This window comes from Saccoglossus kowalevskii, chromosome 18, assembly GCF_978046115.1.
Source record: "Saccoglossus kowalevskii chromosome 18, keSacKowa6.1, whole genome shotgun sequence".
In the NCBI taxonomy this organism is placed as follows: Eukaryota; Metazoa; Hemichordata; class Enteropneusta; family Harrimaniidae; genus Saccoglossus; species Saccoglossus kowalevskii.
Genome location: NC_140658.1, coordinates 13,153,907 through 13,179,048, shown reverse-complemented (window position 1 = coordinate 13,179,048; position 25,142 = coordinate 13,153,907). Strand labels below are relative to the sequence as shown.

At 33.8% G+C, this 25,142-nt stretch overlaps 2 protein-coding genes and 1 non-coding gene across 3 annotated transcripts in view; 2 read left to right on the top strand and 1 right to left on the bottom strand.

Moving 5' to 3' along the window:
• LOC100375377 (H(+)/Cl(-) exchange transporter 7-like) overlaps nucleotides 1-17,878 on the bottom strand; it is a 137,171-nt gene extending 119,293 nt beyond the window's left edge. The window contains exons 1-2 of the mRNA XM_085492937.1: nucleotides 17,800-17,878; nucleotides 17,373-17,512 (exon numbers count right to left, since the gene is read on the bottom strand). Of these exons, the coding sequence (XP_085349063.1) occupies nucleotides 17,373-17,507 (135 nt within the window). The 5' untranslated portion in view covers nucleotides 17,508-17,512; nucleotides 17,800-17,878. The remainder of the gene's footprint in view (nucleotides 1-17,372; nucleotides 17,513-17,799) is intronic.
• Nucleotides 17,879-20,364: 2,486 nt separating this feature from the next.
• Nucleotides 20,365-22,265, top strand: LOC146731583 (uncharacterized). Its single transcript, XM_085493244.1, has 4 exons — nucleotides 20,365-20,467; nucleotides 21,000-21,060; nucleotides 21,424-21,687; nucleotides 22,081-22,265. The coding sequence occupies exons 1-4, from the start codon at nucleotides 20,390-20,392 to the stop codon at nucleotides 22,092-22,094; spliced, it is 417 nt and encodes a 138-aa protein (XP_085349370.1). The 5' UTR covers nucleotides 20,365-20,389; the 3' UTR covers nucleotides 22,095-22,265.
• A 1,155-nt stretch (nucleotides 22,266-23,420) lies between these two features.
• Nucleotides 23,421-23,493, top strand: TRNAK-CUU (transfer RNA lysine (anticodon CUU)). Its single transcript has one exon. It is a non-coding gene; the product is annotated as a tRNA-Lys (tRNA).
• Nucleotides 23,494-25,142: the final 1,649 nt, after the last annotated feature.

Here is a 25,142-nt window from a genome sequence, read left to right as displayed (position 1 = left end):
TCAGTGACTGGTGAACTTTGACACATAACTAATCAGTGAACTTTGACACATCATTTACTAGTGAACTTTGACACATTAGTGGCTGGAGAATGTTCTGAAATGTTGCCAACTAATCTCTATGACTGGCTATTTGAAATTCTGAAGAATAAATCAGCCGCCAGTATAGTGATTAAAATGCAATGAGGAATTTTATCACAAAGTCATTGTTTCCATGGAAACAACTTATTAAAGTACCACGCTCTTTATTTGCAGCAAAATATTAAAGGGCGGTGGTTGTTGCGCAGCACATATTAAAATTTCATGTAAATAAAAAATGTACTGTATTTTACATTCATCGTGTACATTGCTATGAGCCCAATATCGAACAGGACTTGACACAACAACCACTGCTCTTCATTGTTCACATTTTTAACAACAACCAGCATGGGGGCATGAAATATACACATACAGGATTCTCTATACCAAACTACATGCAATCTATACAAGACTCAATCTCAGAGCTAACTAAGTATACGCTCCAAGCATCCTGTCACTCGATTCACTCCCCCAGTGTCATCTTTAACAGCACAACTCCACTTTTTTAATTGTTGTCTGAATTCCCCACAGTTTTTTGTCAGCGGAATTAATGAAATTCAAATGCTGTATTTTCTCTGTGCGTTTAGAATTAAAATTAAATTGGTTTTTGCTTTTCACAGCTTTGGGGCAATATTCTCACGCAACTGAAGCGAAGAGTGTTGACAGCCTCTTAGAGTAGTATTACGTCATACCCTGAAAGAGGATATCATATGGTATTACATGATTATATTTATTCTGACGAGTGTGATTGAGAAATGTATTCATACAGGTTTAAATGAACATAGTCAGTCATATTCAATTACAAATATTCTATTTTTAGAATGGCTGGGAATTTTAAAAACATAACGGGTAATAACCTGTTATCTGTAGTATTAGGTATGTATATACAAGAGAAAATCCAATAATCTAAATTATGATTAAGCTGAACACAAAATTATGAATATACACACATTGGTGGTGAGAATTGAATTATAATTACCATATTTTCTATATTAGTAGTATATGGCTGTGGCATATATGTATATGAATAAAATAATAAATCATATTTGATAATCCAGAATTCAATTAATGCAATTTTTGGTTTATTTGCACTTCAAAACAAGGTTTAAAAAAAAAATTGTGATAACATTGACTTTTTTTCTCATAACATTTCCAGTATGCTGATTAGTTAATAAGTCCAATGTTTAAAGATAGATTTAAAAGTAAAAGATATTCAAATTTGGGCAAAATTTTAATCAGTTTCATGTTGAAATCTTTGCGTTGATTTTTATATTTGTTATATTTTTTTATTATAGGTTTATATTGGAATCACACAAGTAATTTTTTCTTTTATTTTGCCTAATACAAATACTATAACGCTCGATTTGAAAGTGACATTTTTTTTGCAAGGCGTTGGTGAAAAGATTGTACATACATGTCTATTTATATATTTTTTTTTATTATTATTTTTGCGCCAAGCAAAATTCACGGACAAATCCAAACATTCTCCCAAACTAAATACTGCATGTTTGAAAGGTATAGCAGTTATATACTGCCAAGTCCCACCTAAGCTGCACTACACAAGAAAAAATGGCGAACATAACAATAGGCGATACACACTGCATGGTGACACGGTGAGCACCCAGACATGAAACAGTAAAATAAACACAAAGAGAAATATTTAACTGAAATAAAAGTATGTAAAATGACATTGTTCAAAAAACTATACTAGCCCTCAAATGATATTGTTAAAATTAGTACCGGTAAATGTAGGTAGAAGCAGTGTGACTGCAACTACAAGGTAGAAAAACAGCGTGACTGCAACTACAGGTAGAAACAGCATGACTGCAACTACAGGTAGAAAAACAGCGTGACTGTAGCTCTACAGGAACAAGGATTAGCAGATAGAGGTAGCTCTACAGGTAGAAACAGCGTGACTGCAACTACAAAGAAATCAGTTAGCTATGAGGTAGAAACAGCGAGCACTGTAACTACAATGATATGAACAATGAGATATGAACCAGTATTGAGGATTACAATGTTTATCTTGGGGGGAAAATTTCCCACCTATACACATGTTTAATCTCCTAAAAACTATACCATCATTCATGTCTATTTTCGATCAAATGAAAATACCATATTTGTGTAATAATTAAGTATAATTCTTGACTAAAACATAATTTTATTGTTGAATTTATCATTTAGTTTGTATAAATAAATTCTCTGAGAGGTACAGTAGAACGTCGATTATCCGTACTGTTAGGGGGGCATGCTTTTTGTTTGGTTATGCAAACAGTTCGGATATGCGATTTTGTATGGGCGTGCTCAAATTTACAGGCTCACGTACACACAAATTCAAACGCACATGACTGTAATGAAATCAAACAATAGTACATGTAGAGAACGTCATTAAAAACATTTTTATTTAATCAGTAATACATTGTAATAAATATGTTGCACACTGGAATGTTAAAAAATGTTTCAAAATGTTCGTAAAATGTAGCGATAATAAAGTTCCTTTGCTTCTTTCTTGGGAAAACCAAGTCCCGGAACCAAGTGAAGACGGATTTCTCTAAACGATCGTCATTGGCTTTTTTCATTATCTTTTGTTTCAGTCCTGCACTTGAATCCACTTTACTGGAAAAATCCAGCAGCTTTTGTTTTGCCTTGATATCGGATATCGTCGATTTACCAACACATTGTTCGGTAGATAGATTGCTTGCGGTTTCGCCACGTTCTAGTCGATATAATTGACACCTTCGCGTACAAATCAAGCACACAGCGTTAGCGTTTCACTGGGGTAGCCATGTCAATGCTAGATAAAAGACGCTGATAAAGTAAACAGGTGAAAGATCGCTTCGTATACGCTGTGTATAGATGGGCTCGATGTTACCAGACTGCTTGTGGATTTTCGAATGGTAAACTGCTACAAGATGTCCCAATTTTATTGGATTCAGCAAAGTTTTTAACACCTAGAACGATTGACATAATAAATTGTTGTAAAAATCCAGGTTGGCTACTGTGATCACCGGACGTAAACATGTGAAAGACGTTGGATTACATGTTGATAATAGCTTTATTGAAAGTGTTGCACCAGAAAGTCACACAAGACGACTCTAGTATTTATTGTTCACAGTTGACTTTTGTATTATACGGAACACAGCCAGACCTGCATACAAACTTTGGGGGACACACAGTAGGTTCGGATAACCGAACATTTCGGATAATCGACGTCCGGATAATCAACGTTCAGAATAAACGTGCATATTTTTTTTTCAAAAATGTTGATTCAGAACAATAGAGAATGATAAATTATGTTCATTTGATCCAAAATGAACAAAAATTGTGAAAAAATACATAATCAAAGAAAGCTTAGAAAGAACTCCCGTGTGCTGAGAGTTTTGGAGACACATTAAAAATTAATTCAAAATTACTTACACTTGAGATATTGATGGAATAGCTGAAAACTAATTATGCAAATAAGGTAACTAATATGAACAGATTTAAGTGTAAAACTAATAAGGTCTGCACAATATACCAAGTTTCATTGAAATGTGATTAGAACCCAAAAAATATTAGTTATTATGCTAATTAGAGAATTAATATGAACATATTTTAACCCGAAATTAATCAGGCTGTCTATTGTCCTAGAGCATTTATGGACCAAGTTTTATTCAAATGTGATGATCAATACTTGAGATATCAGTATTAATTAATTATGTTAATTAGGTGATTAAGAAGCATAAATATTTACCAAAAACTAATATGGTGCATAGTCTTAGGTTCATTGAAATGCGATGGGTACTATTTAAAAGTTTCATTGAAATCCAATGAGTGGTTTTTAGACATCAGTGCAACAGCCATAGAACAGCAAAAAATTAACTAATTATGCAAATTAGGTAATTAATAGGCACAATTATTTATCCCAAAATTAATCAGGTCTCTGCATAGTCCTAGAATATCTATGTCTCAAGTCTCATTGAAATGTGATGATTAGTACTTGAGATATCAGGTGAAAAGCTGAAAATTAACTAACTATGCTAATAAGATGATTAATATGCACAAATATTTACCAAAAAACTAATTAGGTCTTCGCACAGTATTCAAGTAACTATGTACCAAGTTTCATTGAAACATGATCATTACTACTCGAAATATCAAAAGCTGAAAATTAATTAATTATGCAAATTAGGTAATTAATATGTACTGATATTACCCTAAAAACTATCAGGTCTGTGCAGTGTCATATGACACCTATGTACCAAGTTTTATTGAAATGTTTTGATTAGTACTTGAGATATCAGTGGAAAAGCCGAAAATTGATTAATCATTATGTAAATTAGGTAATTAATAATATTAACAGATTTTCACCCAAAACTAATCAAATCTGCGCATTAGTTCAGAGCATCCATTTGCCAAGTTTCATTGAAATCCAATGAGTGGTTCTTCAAAAATCAGTGGAAAAGTCATAGAACAGCTTAAAATCAGTTAATTATCATGCAAATTAGGTAATTAATATTCATAGATTTTTACCCAAAACTAATCAAATCTGCGCACTAGTTCAGAGCATCCATGTGCCACATTTCATCAAAATCCAATGAGTGGTTCTTTAGATATCAGTGGAACAGTCTTGGAACAGCTAAAAATCAGCTAAGTATCATGCAAATTAGGTAATTAATATTCATAGATTTTTACCAAAACCTAATCAATTCTGCGCATTATTCCAGAGCATCTATGTACCAAGTTTTACCAAAATTTGATTAGTGGTTCTTGAGATAACGGTGGAACAAAAAAAGTGACATACATACATACATACATACATACATACATACGTACATACATACATACGTACATACAGACATATAGACACACGGACATACAGACAGGGTAACTGCAAAGACTCCCTTTTGTGCTTCGCACACGGGAGTCGAAAATGTTGTGGCAGGCAAAGATTAAGTAACAAAACAGAAATGCCAAACTAGCTTCTGTGTTACGAACACAGTTGTGATAATATTTGGTTGTCACTCATAACAACCGGATTTACATACAAGGGATATCTTGTGATAACCTTTTTTTTATCACGTAAAGGGCAACCATTGAAAACTCAAAGAACGGGGTTGATTTTTAAAAAAAATAAGTAAAATTTAAAAAAAAAACGTTTACAAAGATAATTACAAAAAAACAACCTGTTATTTCTAAAAAAAACAACACATATTTGGTAGGGAAAAGCAAACAAAAAAATTAAAGCAATATCATTATAAAAAATAAACTAAAAATCTAGCTCAAAACTGAAAAAGGAAAACAAAAGTGAAAATAAAAATAAATGCTTGGTGGATGTACCATTTTCCTCCTCAGAAACTAATTTATGCTAATTTAATAAAGTCTAAGCCTGCCAGTTGATGTAGTAGTGGTTGTTGACGATTTTTGATGTATCATCAGAAAGATTATATAAACTTAGCGATTGATGTATTTGAAATAGACGACTTTCTCAGAAGTAGCGAGACTGGGGTGAAAAAACATTACTGCTTTGTCGTGGCTGAAAAAACAAACATGCCAGTTTGCTAATGGTCGACAAAGGGGAATTTTATTTTTGTGACGTTGATTGGTACACCGAGAAGCACATGTCAAGCGTGCAAGTTTACATTACATACCCCAAAACGACATGCGCACGCATGCGAAACGCTGTATCTTCTATTTCCGGGAAAGTCGTCGAGTCGTCTATATGAAATTTCAGTTTGTATTACAAATTATTTTGATTGGTTGCATTATGGAAGTAACATTTTGTATCATTGTAAGGTAAATGAAATCGTTGCGTGATTTTTTTTTTCAGGGTATTGCATTAAAAGTGACATTTAAAGTGAATATCATGATGTTTATCATAACATACCATGCTGTGATGTTTCACACTAAATGCAAACAACAAGAATACAATGCATCATGCCTGCAAGACAAATCTGGCACATCAGTTAAAAACGTGTAAGTCACAACTTTCCGTAAAATTGTAAAAAAACATTTATAGTAAATTCAGTTTTCACGAAAAATGAAAAAAAAAAAAAAATAAAAGCACAAATCCAATGTAAATTTTAATTTAAAAAAATATTGTAAAATTGTTTTCAGCCCCTCAGTAGGTCAGACAGAGTTACCAGGCTGTACAATATTGACCATAAATAATACATACAATTTGCCGTTAATGAAACACAATGTGTTGTTTTAAATATCATATAGTAAAACAAAATTTATTTTAAGTCAATGACTTCCTAAGGAAGTAAAAACAACATCAATAAAGCATGTAAGAAAATTTATACCTAATTCTGCTTCACTGACTAGCCACCTGCCCTCACTGCTGAACCATAAGCTTCAAATAGTTGTCAATCCTACGAAAGGGATTGATCACTTAAAATCCTTACGAGAGTTGTATTGAGAACTTTGTAAATAAATATTTTGCGTTGTTTTTTTATTCATGTTGATTTTTCCAGTGCAATTTTATTTTTGTTTACTGAGTGTAATGGTAGAGTTTCAATTATTGTTTCCTAATGTCTTTTAAGTTTAAATGGTTCAACCTTAATTGGGGACAGTGACATTGACATTGAACCTAGGGTATTTATAGATTGCTAATCATAATGAGTTTCATATGTAAGCAATGTAACAGGATATGGTTGGATGGTCATCACTTAGAGGGGGGTGTTATTAAGTAGCTTGCCAAAAACTGCTACTGTGAAATCTGTATTAGAAGCCGCAGCTTCTATTAAGATGGTACAATGCAACAGAGGGGATGCGGCTTCTATTAGAGCATCTACACTGTTCAAAAAAATCGGGTGCGACTTCTATTAAGAATATGACTTCTAATACAGATTTAACAGTACAACTAATTATTTAAAGTGATTATCTCAGTCCAACTGTTTGAGTGCTAGATATTTTTCCCACCCAAAATTCAGTACAAATATTTTCACATTTTGTAAAATTTTCACTACATTTCATCATCATTTTGGACCATACACAAATTTGCAGATATTGCTTTTAGTTTTTGACCAAAAGGTTTGTCAATATTTATCATCATTTCATGCAGGAGGAGCAGACTATAAAAAACATTTTGTAGATAGTGCTAAAAATAGACAATGGTACTGACAAAGATAAAATGTGTTCAGTGAAAAGTTTCTGCTCAACTTGATGAAACATATTTTTAATTTAAAAGTGTCTTTAAAATTATAATTTTAAATGTTTTTTTTCTTGAACTCTTACCAAAAACATTCAAAAAATGTACACAATTTAACAATGACCAGAAACATTATTTTGTTCTTTATCAAAAGATATTTAAAAATTATGAGCTATTTTAAAGGTTTTATTTTAGATTTTTATTTTTGATTATTGAATGAAAACATGTACTTGTGTATATGTTATTCTAAGCCTAGAAATGACTACTGAGAGATTTTATCAAAAATTTTTTGATTTGACTAGGAAACATGGAATTAATAATATGAATTGTAACTACTAAAGCAGAAAATCTATGTACTTGTACATCTGACCTTTTGCACCCCACTATTTTAGGAACTTTCAACCACTTATATGATTTGTCGTTGAGTGACAGACGAGGTCATATGTCAATTAGTGTATTATAAATTATCAAGAGACAGCAGTAGTATATTTCAAAATGGCTTCCACTTGTATTCTCACTTCTCTACTATAGTCTTTAGTTTGGCCATCTGGAGATTGGTTAGGTTTACCTTACTGATATGTAGTATCTACTCAAGGGGCTACTGAATATTTAAATTAAATAAAATCAGTTTAGTACTTATCAGTAGGGTAAAACTAACCTGTCTCAAGATGATCTAATCATAGGTTTTTGTCTTTGTCTCCATTAAATAGTGGATCTGAGTATACATCTTATTAACCTATGACCTGCTGAAAGTCACCACAGATAGACGAAATAAACAGGGAAAACGACTGGCGTCAGTAAGTGATGTGTTCATATGACATGTAAATAAAAAATGTATCGTGCATGTGTTTTATAGACTGATATTATACACAATGCAATGCAATGCAGTGACTAAAAGGTGCTTTGATAACACTGTTGTCGGATGACGTCTCGTGACATTACAGGATGTTATTAATTATGCATGAAGAATTTTAATCAGACAAAAATAAACCTGAGATGATAACGCCTAGAAAATATACATGTTTTGGTCACCATGAACGTCAAGTTCTTAGGGTACTCTTAACTCACCAATTTGTAAAATTAAAACACTTATTTTGTCCTTAGATTAAATTTGCTGTTTTAATAAATCTCTACAGTACAAATCAAATTTCACAAATTGTCAGCTCCTGGAAACACATGTTGCTAGGGCAAGATTGACCATACTAAAAAACAAATGATGTGTACCATGTGCGTATTCTACTCCCCAAACAGGACAAGGAAATCTACTCATCACTAGTAAACAATGTACTAAACAAAACTGGTATTTACATAATTTCTTTTTACTACATCCTTGACTTCCAAAAATAGAAAGTTAAAACAATTAATTTAATGACTGTAGCATATACTGTAGAATACATTATTTTCGCTTGGAATTTATTTTTGCTATTTTCGCTGAAGTTAAGATTCCGTGAAAATAAAATCCAGCGAAAATACTTTTTTTCCTATATTTCACATTAAACTCATCAAAAATCAGTGAAAATAAATTCCATACAAAACGGCCAAAAAGCCTTTCCAGCGAAAGTTTATTCCAGCGAAAATAAAGTATTCAACAGTAACACAGTTAAGTGATTCATGATTTCTGAGTTGACCCAGTAAACTACCACTTCAGACTGACCTCAAGGGAGTCATTGACATCATTGCAGGTCACAGAAGGTCATTTAGATGTGTCCCAAGTAATAAAAGTATACAAGACAAATAGTTTGTTAATTGAGTTTTACAAATTGGATAACATGAATAACATACTGTAAATCACCTTGATTTTAACCAATTTCTGCAAATTTCATGTGTTAGTGAAAATCTCGTGATTTTATAGCAGTGAAAATTTCTGTGGCGTCCTACGACATGAGGTATCAGCAACTTTCACGAAATATTGTCCTCACGAAAATCCTGAAATCGCAAAAATTTCTAGCAGTGACAAGATTTATTTACAGTGAATTCTTGACTTTTTCACTTGGGGAATTATGCAAAAACCTGAATTTTAATGATTACATTATGCATTATCAGAAACCAGACAGTAATTTTTAACTTTTTTTTTCTTTAACAAAATTTATAATAATATAATATTATTTTTATACTAATGTAATAAATTGTTTATCTATTATACAACACACTTGGTTCACTTTACACACTAACTGACATAAAAAAAGAACACTAAAATATTTTCTGAAATAAAAACTAATTTAAAGTTAATTCAAAATAATCAAAAAGATTTTCTAGTACTGAAAAAAACTAATTTACGGTACTCACAAAATGTTTAAAATTTTAATTTGAAAAAAAATATTGAGATCAAGTACCAATAATTGATCATGAAAAAAAACAAGCAGCCTGTCGGCTGAGATAGCTCCGCTGTTAGCAATGCACATGGCAATTAAAGAACAGAAGATATCATTAGAAAATGAACAAATCTGAGAGAGGTCCACATGTAGTACCTATATGTATAATATATCAAAGCAATTGGACTTGCGGTTTTCAACAAGAAGTCGAAAATATCACTTTTTACCAAAAATTACAAAAATATTCATCAAAATTAGAGAATTAAAGATATCATTATGAAATGAACAAATCTGAGAGAGGTCCACATGTAGTACCTATATATGTAATATCAAAGCAATTGGACTTGCGGTTTTCAACAAGAAGTCGAAAATATCACTTTTTACCAAAAATGACAAAAATATTCACCAAAATTAGAGAATTAAAGATATCATTACAAAATGAACAAATCTGAGAGAGGTCCACATGTAGTACCTATATATGTAATATCAAAGCAATTGGACTTGCAGTTTTCAACAAGAAGTCGAAAATATCACTTTTTACCAAAAATTACAAAAATATTTACCAAAATTAGAGAATTAAAGATATCATTACAAAATGAACAAATCTGAGAGAGGTCCACATGTAGTACCTATATATGTAATATCAAAGCAATTGGACTTGCAGTTTTCAACAAGAAGTCGAAAATATCACTTTTTACCAAAAATTACAAAAATATTCACCAAAATTAGAGAATTGAAGATATCATTACAAAATGAACAAATCTGAGAGAGGTCGACATGTAGTACTTATATATGTAATATCAAAGCAATTGGACTTGCGGTTTTCAACAAGAAGTCGAAAATATCACTTTTTACCAAAAATGACAAAAATATTCACCAAAATTAGAGAATTAAAGATATCATTACAAAATGAACAAATCTGAGAGAGGTCCACATGTAGTACCTATATATGTAATATCAAAGCAATTGCACTTGCGGTTTTCAACAAGAAGTCGAAAATATCACTTTTTACTAAAAATGACAAAAATATTCACCAAAATTAGAGAATTGAAGATATCATCATGAAATGAACAAATCTGAGAGAGGTCTACCCAAGGTACATATACACCAAGTATCAAAGCATTCAGGCTTGTAGTTTTCAAGAAGAAGTCGAAAAAGTAAAACATTGACACGGACGACGACGACGGACAATCACTCATATGATAAGCTCCGCTCGACAAAGTCAACAGCGGAGCTAAAAAGAAGAAATTACGGATGATGAAGTTTTGTGCTGTTGTGATTTTCATGAGAATCTTATCCTCATACAAACAATCCCACTTGTCTTGGGACATACAACATATAGATTAATTTGATGGCCGTAAACTATAACTACAACATACAAACCACAAACCTGGAAACCTTGTTATATCTGAAGTACAAGTCGTTTATGTAATATAATTAGTGAAATGCAATGAATCATTACAATTTTGTTATCCAGCATGACAAAAAGTTGCAAACGTCTTAAATTCACCTCATGATGAGATTTTAGGGTTTAGAGGGGGGGGGGGGGTCACATATGGCATAACCAGGTAGGCATGTTCAAACTAAAGGATACATTTTGTAATGCCCAAAATGTCTATAACAAAGGGTACCCTCTTAACATAATGGGATCTACAATATTTCTACCTTAATAAAAAGTGTCATCATGCCTGATTAAACTTAAAAACATTACATATCACATTCAAAGCATAGACTACTAAGTGTAGTATGTGACACCAACTTTTCAGTAAATTCTGTGGTTACATACAATTATGAAAACCTTATATTTTTGTGTACCCAATACGATATGAGAAATAGTGTTTTATTTAAGGAGAACTATACATCAACTGAAAGGATATGCTGGTCCCTACGGAGCCTCCTCATATTTTTTTGTAATCTAATTCCAATCTAATTGTAACCTATATCATAGTTATGCTCAAATGACAACAGAATAAAAAAAAATTAAGCAGAATAAAAATACAAAAAATAAACAATACTAAAACTGAGAAACACAAATATGCTATTGTGGATTTCTGCAGCACAAATGCAGTACCATATATACCAGTACTACCCGTTAAATTACTGGTATCACCATGGTGACATATAATCATTGAATAATTTTAGCACAGAATCTTTTGAGTGGATTTTTTTCCCTGCTAAAATTTTGATACAACATATTGTGCATTTTATTTTGTGAATGGTGACAAGGATTTACATTCAAGTGTTATGGGGTCAAAAACGCTTTCAGGATTTATCAGGAATTTCTGTAAAATAGTTCAGTAACAAGTCTTATTCACTCAGTTTTTTTTATATTATTAGTATATTACATATCCAAACAATTACCGTTAAAGTCCTATTATAAACCGCGGTTTATATTACAATGTATCAATTTAAAAATTGGGATCAAAAGCTCAAGTTCGGGGTGCGGTTTCTATTACGTACATATTGCAATCACTAAATGGGCGTGGTCATTTTTTGTCCACAACACATGCACAAAACAAACAATACACCGTACAATCTTTTGAATAGGCGTCGGGGAAGAGTGAAAGGCCTTATTTTGGTTCTAAAATAGGCGTTACGAAATGTTGAAAAATTACAGTCAATCAAAAAAAAAATTTTATATGATACAAAAAATACTCAGTATTTTTAACGTAATATGCATTTATTTTTTTTAATTTTCTTCGTAACGAAAAGTATATTCTAACAGAAGTTTCAAATAAAAACACGAATGCACTGCTTAGTAGCAAATGATCACATAACGGTAGCTCGATCCGGCCATGCTGCTGGTCACAAGTGAATAACTTACTTGTTTTCGAAGTGTTGATATTGGTGATTATTATTTAGTAGTGATTACAATAACGCACGAAAAATAAGTTCGTTGAATTGTTATAAAATGCAAGTAAAATTCAACTTAGTTTCCCCGTAAGCGAATGATTTCAGTCACATGTAAACAGCCGATACGATATCCGCCATGCTTTTGAATGCTCACGTGACGTATTATTGACCGGATGGGTCAAGTCGCTAATTAACCAATCAAAATGCTGGATGGTGCCCACGTGTCTAAATTACATAGCTCATTTAAATATGTTAATGCAGTTCAGCGACCTCATGGTGAACGCAACACGGAAGAGATTTACCGATAATGTAGTGCGATCTTTTGCCTTTGATTTCCATGGGAAAACGGCATGATTTTTTTTTTAAATCAAGAAATTATTTGTTTTCGAAAGATAAATTGTTCTTCAATGCTCAGTTTAACACTTTTACGGTGATAAAAGCTCATTGTCTAAAACCTACGAAACACAGACGTATTCAGAAAGAGTATTGACAGAGGTCGCCGCCAGAACAAAAGCAGTTTCATTGCCTGTCTGACATCTTATCACCGCTGAACAATAAATAGGTGTGAATATTTTTAGGCATGTTGTCGAAACAAAGAATAGGATTAGGAACAATGCCGTTTTGGAACAGCTGGTTGAAACAATGAAGTTAGTCACGGTCTTGTTGAATTGGGGGTGCGGTTAGTAATAGGTACTTTTCAAGTTTTCAATTTTTGTTAAGAACTCTTTAACCCCGAAGCCGGAATTGGGGGTGCGGTTACTATTACGTATGCGGTTTATATTAGGACTTTAACGGTAACTGCCATCTAATATATTAGGTTGTGGTAACAGAATTTCATAATGTCAAATTATTAATCACCAAACCTTGATTCAGAAGAAGATTCTGAATTGTGGAATTCATTCACACTGTGTTCAGTGTTTTAATAACCAGAGGCCCTGCTGGGGAGGTTTTTAGTCTTCACACAATGAACTTTGCACCTGCATTTAAATTCTATATAAACTGCTACATATCTATACAGCAACTGATAAACTGTATTAATTATGCAAGGTGACTGATTAGTATGCATAAAAATGTACTAATGTACTAATTCATAATATTTCAATCTATAAAATGTTTTGCAAATAATTTGTTTGACTAGACAATGTATAGATACGCAAGATGAAATTACGCAGTACATACATCCCCTCCACATTCAAAATACTGTAGACTACTTTATTGTCGCTTGGAATTTATTTTCGCTTTTTCGCTGGAGGGATAATTCCGTGAAAATAAAATCCAGCGAATAGACTTTTTTTCCTATATTTCACATTAAACTGATCAGCGAATTAATAGCGATTAATTCCAGGGAAAATAAAGTATTCCACAGTAGTAAAGTTTTTTTTTTCACTGATTGATGCTTGTGTCCTTTTCAATTTATCTCAAAAGAATAAAGTGTACCTTCATTTAACTATTAAATAGGTGAAGTGTTCCCGGAATTACATGGTTCATTTTTCTCCAAATTAACTAAAAATTGACGAATTTATTTGAATTTAAATTCTATTCATTCACTTATTCATGCAATAATGTGGAATAATGAGACTGAAACATTGATATTCTGTCCCATGCATACTGAATGTATAGTTTTTTTTCATTCAAACACTAGAGACTCCATCTGAGTCACTTTTGCAATCAGCAACTTTCGCAGTAGAGCCTTTGAATTCACAATTGTTTCGTAGACCAGGTCATTCGGATAGTATCAGTAAGGTAGTATTGGTTTGATAATACTTTTTATTTTTACATGAGGAAGTTGGTTACTTTGTATTACATAAACGAGTCAGTTACTTCCTATTGATACATAAGTTGGTTACTTTGTATTACATAAACGAGTCAGTTACTTCCTATTGATACAAGAGTTGGTTACTTTTTATTACAAATATGAGTCAGTTACTTCCTATTGATACAAGAGTAGGTTACTTTGTATTACATAAACGAGTCAGTTACTTCCTATTGATACATAAGTTGGTTACTTTGTATTACATAAACGAGTCAGTTACTTCCTATTGATACAAGAGTTGGTTACTTTTTATTACAAATATGAGTCAGTTACTTCCTATTGCTACAAGAGTAGGTTACTTTTTATTACATAAACGAGTCAGTTACTTTCTATTGGTACAAGAGTAGGTTACTTTTTATTACATAAACGAGTCAGTTACTTCCTATTGATACAAGAGTTGGTTACTTTCTATTACAAATATGAGTTAGTTACTTCCTATTGATACAAGAGTAGGTTACTTTTTATTACATAAACGAGTCGGTTACTTCCTATTGATACAAGAGTTGGTTACTTTTTATTACAAATATGAGTCAGTTACTTCCTATTGCTACAAGAGTAGGTTACTTTTTATTACATAAACGAGTCAGTTACTTTCTATTGGTACAAGAGTAGGTTACTTTTTATTACATAAACGAGTCAGTTACTTCCTATTGATACAAGAGTTGGTTACTTTTTATTACAAATATGAGTCAGTTACTTCCTATTGATACAAGAGTTGGTTACTTTTTATTACAAATATGAGTCAGTTACTTCCTATTGCTACAAGAGTAGGTTACTTTTTATTACATAAACGAGTCAGTTACTTTCTATTGGTACAAGAGTAGGTTACTTTGTATTACATAAACGAGTCAGTTACTTTCTATTGATACAAGAGTAGGTTACTTTGTATTACATAAACGAGTCAGTTACTTCCTATTGATACATAAGTTGGTTACTTTGTATTACATAAACGAGTTGGTTACTTCCTATTGATACAAGAGTTGGTTACTTTTTATTACAAATATGAGTCAGTTACTTCCTATTGCTACAAGAGTAGGTTACTTTTTATTACATAAACGAGTCAGTTACTTTCTATTGGTACAAGAGTAGGTTACTTTTTATTACATAAACGAGTCAGTTACTTCCTATTGATACATAAGTTGGTTACTTTGTATTACATAAACGAGTCAGTTACTTCCTATTGATACAAGAGTTGGTTACTTTTTATTACAAATATGAGTCAGTTACTTCCTATTGCTACAAGAGTAGGTTACTTTTTATTACATAAACGAGTCAGTTACTTTCTATTGGTACAAGAGTAGGTTACTTTTTATTACATAAACGAGTTAGTTACTTCCTATTGATACAAGAGTTGGTTACTTTCTATTACAAATATGAGTTAGTTACTTCCTATTGATACAAGAGTAGGTTACTTTTTATTACATAAACGAGTCGGTTACTTCCTATTGATACAAGAGTTGGTTACTTTTTATTAAAATATGAGTAAGTTACTTTCTATTGTTACAAGAGTGGTTTGGTTACTTTCTATTACCGGTACAAAAACGTGTCAGTTAATACTTCCTATTGCTACAAGAGTTGGTTACTTTCTTTTACAAAAATGAGTCAGTTACTTCCTACTGTTACAGTAACAGTGAGTCGGTTACATTTTATTATTATTACATGGGAGACCCCTTTTGGTGTTCAACTATAGGTAAGGTTTGAACTCAGCTCTACCAATCATGAGTCTGATGTAACAACCACATGACCACCAATGACCGAACTGGTTACTTCTCATTGTTACACCTTTACCTATAAAAATCTGTATTAATGGCAGAATTCCAAAAGATATGTGAGTCAACCTACTTACAAGAACAATGTTAATTAGGAAGTATTACATCATTAATTATTCATGAAGTTGTAAATACACAAACTATAAAGTTATTGTCTATATACAATACAAATATCTTCTGCCCTATGAATGTGACTCGCTTGCCCCGTCCATGCCATCAAGACCCCCTAAGTAAATGGATATTCTGGCTTTCTTAATGTCAGTGTCATCATGAACTTCTTTCCTTTGTCCTTGACCAAACAAAAGTATTATGGGCAACAATAATTCAATTTGGGCAGTATTTTGGGCAGAGTTCTTACAATGACCATATCAAATGTTTTTGGACATGCATTATACAAAAAAACATTCACACAACATAATTTTCAAGGAAGTGCTGTAATAAAAGTAAAAAATGTTTTTCTCAAACTTATTAATAAAAAATATTTTACAGTATTTTCATTTTCAATTTAATGGTTTATCTTAAAATTTTAAATATTATAAAATTATTTTAATTATACAATAAAGCATTTTACAGTCATGTAATCTAAGTCAAGTTGCTATAGTAACAGCAACAGGTTCATAATACTGGCAGTAACAGTCTGAAGTTTGTAACATTGGAAAGGGTCATGGCGACAACAATGCACTATATTGACTGTGTTTTTTTTTTTACTTCACTTTAAAATCAATCATTTTGAGTACTAGTGATCGCACAATAACTACACACCAGCTGGCAATACATTCATTCTTAGATGCGTTACACACAGAAACTCTGTTGCAAGCTTTGGGGCCTGATACAGTATTTTCATGTCTGACTGCTCGGCGAAGTAGGAAACATGTTTACAGAACGTTAGCTACTGACGGCGTACTATTGAGAAAACAATAGTTATCGTCGCGTTCGGACAATGCGTTGAAATTTCTGAAAGGCCGTGCAGGGGGTACGTACCCAAGAAAACAATAGCCGGGCGTTGGAAGTCTGCTGCGGTCAGGGGCAATAATTTATGTGCACTGCCACACAACCATGGCGGCAACAAGTTTAAAATTCAAACAACGCGCGAGAGATTTAAATTAATGACAGTGCACAGTCTCCGGAGACAGTGGATATTACAACTGGAATAATGTTCACAGATCGCGACGGCAATCGGCCGCTCTGCCGTCGTTGTACGTCAATAACTTTCGTTTTATTGTCCTTTACAAAGGCTGAGTGAAGCAACACCATTGTATTCAAAACGTCTATAAGCTTGCGCTTTCTAAAGTTTCTTTTTTTTTTCTTAAACACTTTTCAAGAGAACATGAAATAATATATCGCCGACATCTGTAATTCTTAAGTAGAACACAAACGACAAATAAATAAAACAAATACGACAAACAAAAGCGACCTACCTCTTCGAAATCTTTATCCATTGAGCGTTCCTCGGCGAGCAGCTCCGTGTAAGATCGAACGCTAAGTTGGTTAATATCTTGGTAGTATTTTGTTGAATTCTCAGTGTTAAGATTAGCGCCGAGTAGGCCAGCCATTTTCACTGTAAAATGAATCCAATAGAAATAGATATAACTCCGTCGCGTTTAAGAGGGTCGAGAGAATGAATTCAAGAAAATCGATAGTCAGTGGTCACGGAAACCGCTTCTGTGGTGAGTATTATACGCGCACTGTCCGTCAAAACGAACGCATAGTCAACATAGCATTCAGATTGAAGCATGCGTCTGTTGGAATACATCAAACGATCCACGCTGAATCACTTGATGACGACATCGGTCAATGTTAAAGCCCAGATAACGGTACATAAAAAAATATCGACTGCATGCTCACCGAATTTACGCGGGAAATGTTAGACCTTTTGCGAGAAATTTGTGATACGACTAATTTGACTAATTACAGCTCAGCGGGTTTATTTTTCCCCTAAAATACCTCAGATTTCAGGAATTGCTGAGCTCCGAGCAAGATCGTGATCGCCCCCACAACGGCGTTAAAAGTAAATGCCTTCGGCTTGCACGTATTTTGATTACGTAGTTACCAGCTGTCAACCTCGTGTTCGCCGTTTCTGTTCTCCAGTGCAAGCTTCTGCTTTCTTCAATGAATCTTTCGCGTTTAAGTTTTATAATAATTTCTGTACCGACTTCAGACAGTAGAGAAAATAACTATTCAAAACTAAATGATGTTAATTTGTCATAATTAGCGAAAATAAAATTGAAATTAATCATGATGGATATCCCAGTATTTGGTGAAAACGAGGCGAGAAGGAATTCCCTCGACAAGATCTTGGAATGCCACGGACTCACATAGGAAAGCTATATATAATGTGCCACACAAATGGGTAACTTTTTCGCGAAAAATACCCCAGATATGGGTCAACATTTTTTGGAAAAAAAATCTCTAAAATCACTAAACTAAAAATGGTACGTTTTTGCCAAATTTTCTCACAAAAGTAGTTTTTTCTGGTCATTTTTCAGGACAGGGTCGATGTTTTGATCAATTTGTTCATTGCCCATCGGCAGTAGTATTTGTGACTTGATGGGACTTGATAATGACGCCGATCCAGAATAGCGACTTCCTACAATTATATTGCAGTTCCGTTGAGAATAATTCGAATAATCGCAATAGAGTGCCGTTTTTACTCAAAATTACCGAGTGCCCACGCGAGGCTCGAGATCCCTTTTGGATATGTTGGGTTACTTCCATTGGAAAGCTGTATACGTACGTTCAGCCAAATCGGGGCCCTTTTTGGGCCAAAAGTGTCCCGAATATATAAATACTAGTACATTAAAATTATAAGTATATTAAGTTCAAAAATTTGACAAAAAGCAGAAAAAAAAACGGTTCCGAGAAGGAAGGAAGGTTCTGATGACACGTGCGCATCCCTATAATTTTTCCAGAAAGCGCCCGGGGGCCTGGGATTGATCTATTCATGATCAAGGTGGTCGCCATGCAGCGCGCGTTCGAATGTACTTCACATACGTTGTATAGGTTGGATGGGTCCCACATCAAACACGGCGCGGCGTGACGACCACGCTTTATAGTTGTAATGTCGGTAAAATTTTGTTCGAAGACTTTGACATTTTAAATGTGTGTTCACAGCGGCTGCCGTGTTCGCTAGATATCCGCATCAGAACTGAGTTTCTTGCCAGTTTCCTAACATTATCGGAGGTTTTCATCATCTTACGGTGTCATCAATAAAGTTGTTGTTATTTATTATTAACATAATTAATAATATTATCTAATCGCACACGGGATTCTCTGTTCGACCGAAGATGGACTATATCTCAAACTGAAGCATTTTCCACCAAGATTACGCGACACCACACTCCAAACACTGACGGCGCTCTCACTTTCAGTATACGGAATGTGACGTATATTGCCAGTGCATCAGACCAAAAATTATCGAACATTACGTACTTCCAGGGTTAGTTACAAACAGTTCTATGGGAAGGAAATTGTAGCAGATAGTCGTAGTTCTTGGTAATTATTCTATATAGCCAAGACGTTTATAGCAATTAATGTAACCTTTATATCAATAGTTAATCTGGAAAGGGACATCGTAGAATCATACAGTTAGCTTGACCAATCCCCGTGACCAATCGCGGCTGTAGCATAAGGATCGAGAGATAATTAAGATCAAATATACCATAACCCACTTTGAGCGTTTTGAACACCAGTAAAACAAATATCAATACGCGCCCATTTACACCTTCTGTAGACGTCTCTCCTAATTAGAATATCGTGCACTGAGGTGGACCTATGGGTAGCCAGTCATGGCCATGTATTTGTTGTTTAAATAATGAATAACCAATGATACAACCTTTACCCCTTTGAGTCTTTGGTCCTTCAGTTTCCAGCATAATTGTCTTTATCGACTATCAAGGACATCCTCTCTTTCTGCTCCTATCCTAAGCACTCTTTATAAAACACCATATCATATAACGTTGTAGCTCAACTTGATTCAATTATTCCATACACACCCAGGTCGGTGGCGGGAAACAATTTCCTTGAACCTATTTTTTGTTTGTTTACCTCCTCTCCACCCACAATTAGAAATCCCATAACCAGGGAGTTAAAGCCGTCGTATGAAATTCTTTTTTTTCACAGAGTAGCGCCCTCTATCGCTGCTAAGAGAAAGGAAATTCCACGGTGTCTGTGGCGTCATTCAAGATGCGTTCCATTTGTTTGGATTCCCCGCGTTCAGACATTCCATTTCAGACGACGAGCGAAATTTTACTGTCTGTAAAGCGCATCGCGATTTTCAGTATATTCTTCAAAATTTGAGCATAAAATGGGAAATATTCATTCCACGAAGCAGAAAAGTAAGTCTCTGTTTATCACAATATTTGATTGTTTCCTAGTACATGTATTTCTTTCTCTCAACCTCCCTCAGTTTCAAAGCCGAAAGTTCAAGTTGAAAATAATGTTTAACAAAACTCTCTCTTTTTCAGAATCTGACGAGATGCGTAAACCGTCACGGTGCCTACGAAGTAAGAATAAGGTACCAAACTTTCAATATTTAAAACGCAGACACTTACCTACAAGTTTTCTTGTAATTGTTTCAAGTTTTGCTTTGTTTTGTTGAGACTGGGTTCCCGTACGCGGCTCAGTCGGGCCCGTTGATGAGGATGTTTTGCATTTTGCGTTAAATGTTGACATAACAAACAACTTCGACAACAAATGCATATTTTATTGTAGTTATCAACCAAAATGATGCCGACATTTGTTGAATTTGGTAGTCTTACGTCAATCTGATTTCACAAAGCATAGGGGGGTGAGGATTTCATGTAGCGTACACCACATCACAGCACCGTTACATTTAATCAGAAGAAAAGTACGTCATTATTAAAGCGGGGGAGTCGTCACCTACGCATGCGTCAGGTGGCCATAGCGTGTTATTGTTTACAAACAAGCGTCTACCAATTAGCCTTTGCGTTCTTAGCGTGTGTTGTTATCGTCACTTGGGACTCGATTCCCGCGCGTGCGCAGGTGACGACTCTCCCGCTTTAACGTTTGTAATAACATCATTTCAGGTTTCTCCAATGCCAACCACACCTAGAACTTTATCAGAATCGTCATCTATTATTCCAAAAGGTAAACAACTTTCTGTTATTAATTCGAAATACAATTATGATTAATATAATGTCATTGTTGTTTCTATATTTATTATTAAAATGTTTCCTCATTTTGATTTTATTCACACAATTATAGTTTGTTTGTTTTTCAAATAAAGTACAATTTAGTATAGGCTGGATGCCGTCTATGGTCGTGAAAAAATCTACGAATAATTCTTGGATGTACTCAGAATGGCTGAATTCCATTCATAATTTTGGTGGAAACTTACAGTAAGATGAAAAGTCAGACACCATCTTGTTTTCTAGGGTGCACACACGTGGCATATTGCACATGTATGATGTGCTTTGTAATGACGTCACGTGTTTTAATTGCTGTCCACAGAGATTACTTCAGCAAACCCAGTGTTTGAAAAACAAGGGAAGTCCACTTCAGTTAGTCCAATACAACTTTACTTTTTACCACTTACATCTGGTAACCAAGAAACGCCACCTCCTCTACCTGTCATTCACAAATCTGTGTATATTGATCGAGTGCACAAGAAGTTTGACCAAAGACTTGAAGCGAGAAGGACAAATGGTCCAAGTGCAGTGTCACTATTATTTGCTGGATTGACAAAGATTGCAAAAAATTCCACCTCGAAATATGGTATGTTGATTTCATGAGTTGTATACTTGCTTATAAGTCCCATCGTTTATTTCTAAAATAAAATAAAATAAAATAAAAAGAAAAGAAAATATAAAAATAGCTAACTTAAATAGTTAGTTAGTGTAAGCAAATCTGGAGAGTGATCGCAAAAAAAAAAAAAATATTTTAACGCGATCATTTCATTATTCTGCATTTTCCTGGGATTTTTCATAATTTCTTCTTTTTTATATCTCAAACAAATAACAAGTCCACACAAGATATTGTTATTATATTTCATATTCAAGATCGATTTAAAAAATATGTTTAACAAATATTTATAGTATTTTATGCTATTTTATCTCTCACATATAATTTTTCATCTTCATAATATCTTGTCTTATGTTTTATTCACAGGTGTCGAGTCGTGAGAAGAATATTGCATTGAACGTTAATTTTTCTTGATTTATTTTATTCACGTCTTTTATATCTTATAACAATTTATTTTCGTCGGCTTTTATCATATTTTTATTATATTTTATATCAGAACTTTTTTACAACAAAAATAAATTAAAGTAACTGTATATGCAATACATTACAAATGGTGACTGTGTTCTGTATGGGTGATCCGTGACTGGAACAATGAAATAATGAGTGACTTATTAGATTGGATGTAATAAACAAACAGCTGTAATAATTTAGGTTTTGAAGAACATCACGTGACACGAGATTCATGTTTAATGCGAGGTCTATTTGATATTCTATTTATCAAGTGTTGTTATCACGTGACAGAAACTCGTGGTACGAATGGTGCTGTTGAGTCCCACATTTAAAGCGGGAGGGTTGTCACTTGTGCACACGCGGGAATCCAAAACGACGATATCAACACACGCTAAAACGCAAAGGCTCATGGGTAGACGCTTGTTTGTAAACAATGACACGCTATGGCCATCTGACGCAAGCGCAGGTGACGACTCCCCCGCTTTAAATATGTTTATATTCTTTGATTGTCCAACTCTTACATGTTAATAAGACAATTGAAATGTAATTCAATGTAACATACATTTATCCGCCACCAAAATTTTACCACATGGGCGTCTTTGTAAACGGACACCTCATTAGAGGACACTGAACTAGGAATATTTCCCAAGGGTATATGAAACCGTTTGTTTGTCATCATATATCGACATCTTTTTGGAGACCAACCCAAACCCGCTAAACACTGTGAGCACTTTAATTAAATCTGGATTTAAATTAAATTTAAATTGCACCATTTTAATTAATATTAAAACATTTTAAAATTAATTACGGTTCGTTTTTAGAGGGGATTCTTTTCTTTATATTTCTAAATACTAATACTTATATTTTTTTATCTAGCGTTTTGAGATGTTTTTTTTATGTAAAGTATGTAAAGCGCATTATGAATATTATAAATATTATTATGTTGTGAAATCTGTAATTGAACAGTTTCTATAATTTAAGTAACAAAATATCCAAATAATGATGAATTGTTTTATTTGTTTGATTTTTTTTACCCACACTCGAGGTCTCAATAATCTTTAATAATTTCCTTGTATACTCTAAAAATAGCGGATATACGGGAATTTTCTTTATTTTTATTTAAACTTTTTGTTTTATTGTTTGTGGTCATAATTATTAAATTGTCAAATATCGCTCTCAACGTAAAAATGAGCTAAAAATACCACTATCATCTCACTAAATAATTTCACCTATCTGTTCAACGTCTTTTGACAGCTGCCCGGCTAGCTCAGTCGGTAGAGCATGGGACTCTTAATCCCAGGGTCGTGGGTTCGAGCCCCACGTTGGGCGAATTATACTTTTACGTAGATCAGCGTTCTTTTAATAAAATGGTAATTATCTTGTAATTGTAATTCAGTTGTGATGATTTACTATCTCATAATGATTTTCAATGTGAAAGCCAAATTTGAGCTGTGCCTTAGAGTGTAGGTGAAAGTATGGCCACAGCGAAGGTCAAGTCAAAGTTAGAGTCCATACCACAAGAAGTATTACCTACAAATGCAAGTCACATCACATTCGCATCTTGCGTCATTTAATCTGTACATGAAACTATACTTCATGCATACAAACACGACCTCGTGCATGCGAAAGTGGGACAGATCACATCCTTTCATATTTTTGTAACATTTTCTATATTAAGGTATGGGGCGGTTATATTTAATTTCAGCATAGCAGGGACTAGAGTGGGCTTTTCAATCGCAGGTGATCTGACTCTTTGAGTTATGGGACTATATCAGTCTACGTTAAAGTTGAATGAAATGTTTTCTAAACTGTGTACTAAACCCGTACTTTGTACTCAATCTACTCCCCATAATAGAACTTCATGCACTTTGGTTTCCAGTATCAGTAGCGCTCTTTAGCGACGATGCAATCTGTGACGTAGACGGGTAAATGATATGACGTCATATATAGTTATACTCTTGACCAGAGACGCGTGAGAACTAAATGAAGAACAAGAACACAACAATAGATTTTTCGCTGCTAAACCAGGAGGGTCGTCACCTGCGCACGCGCGGGAATTGAGTCCCACGCGACGATAACAACACACGCTAAGTATGCAAAGGCTCATGGGTAGAATTTTATTTGTATACAATGACACGCTATGGCCACCTGACGCATGCGTATTTGACGACTCCGCCGCTTTAACCACATTATTTTGCGTTTCGTCGCTGGGAGCACGACTCCTAGAAATGTATAACCTGGTGTAGAAAATTAAAAGAAATTTATAAAACATCATTGCCTGAGTTTCTAACACTATTAAAGTCGCATTTAAATTGTGTATTATCAGCAGAAAAATGACCCATGTAATCCCGGGGACGGTTTCTCCCATAGACAAGCTATATGTGGCACCCGATTGGGTATTTTTCCACAGCAGTTTGTATAGAAGTGGGTATCAATATTGACACGCCTGAAAACATGTTGTTAACAGACAGTGCCGTATTAGTACGTGTTTTGAATTCAGACCTGTTCTATATATATGACATCATCGTACGGCACTGCGCATGCGTTTCGTAATACTGATATCAGACTAACATCTTGGTCCTAAAGTTGGTATGTAATTACCAAAAAGTGTGGTCTTCAAGTAAGTGGGGTAACAAATAATTGAGCCACACTCCTTACTACCCATTGTGATTGAACGAAAAAAAGGTAAACACTTCTCGTCGACACAATAAGGGTACAAACTTTTGCACCGACAAACAAACTATGACAAAAAAAACAAACAAATATATTAATGATACCTACCTGTAGAGGGAGAGATGCGTAATATCGAGTTTCGAAAACATCGAGTTACAAAAATGAGCACACCCACTATATTTTAGAAACATAGCCCAAACTATAACCCGATATTTACTTAACATAACTTGTTATTGTTGTTTAACGCCCACATTCAGTAAGTTGACATTTAATTAACAGTTAACCGAAGTTGTTTTGCGGTGTAA

Excerpts from the sequence above, each read along its gene's own strand:
- LOC146731583 (XM_085493244.1), top strand. The coding sequence starts at position 20,390 with ATGTTTAACAAAACTCTCTCTTTTTCAGAATCTGACGAGATGCGTAAA. Across the intron at positions 20,468-20,999 it reads GCCTACGAAGTAAGAATAAG|GTTTCTCCAATGCCAACCAC; the intron begins GTACCAAACTTT and ends ACATCATTTCAG. Across the intron at positions 21,061-21,423 it reads GTCATCTATTATTCCAAAAG|AGATTACTTCAGCAAACCCA; the intron begins GTAAACAACTTT and ends TGCTGTCCACAG.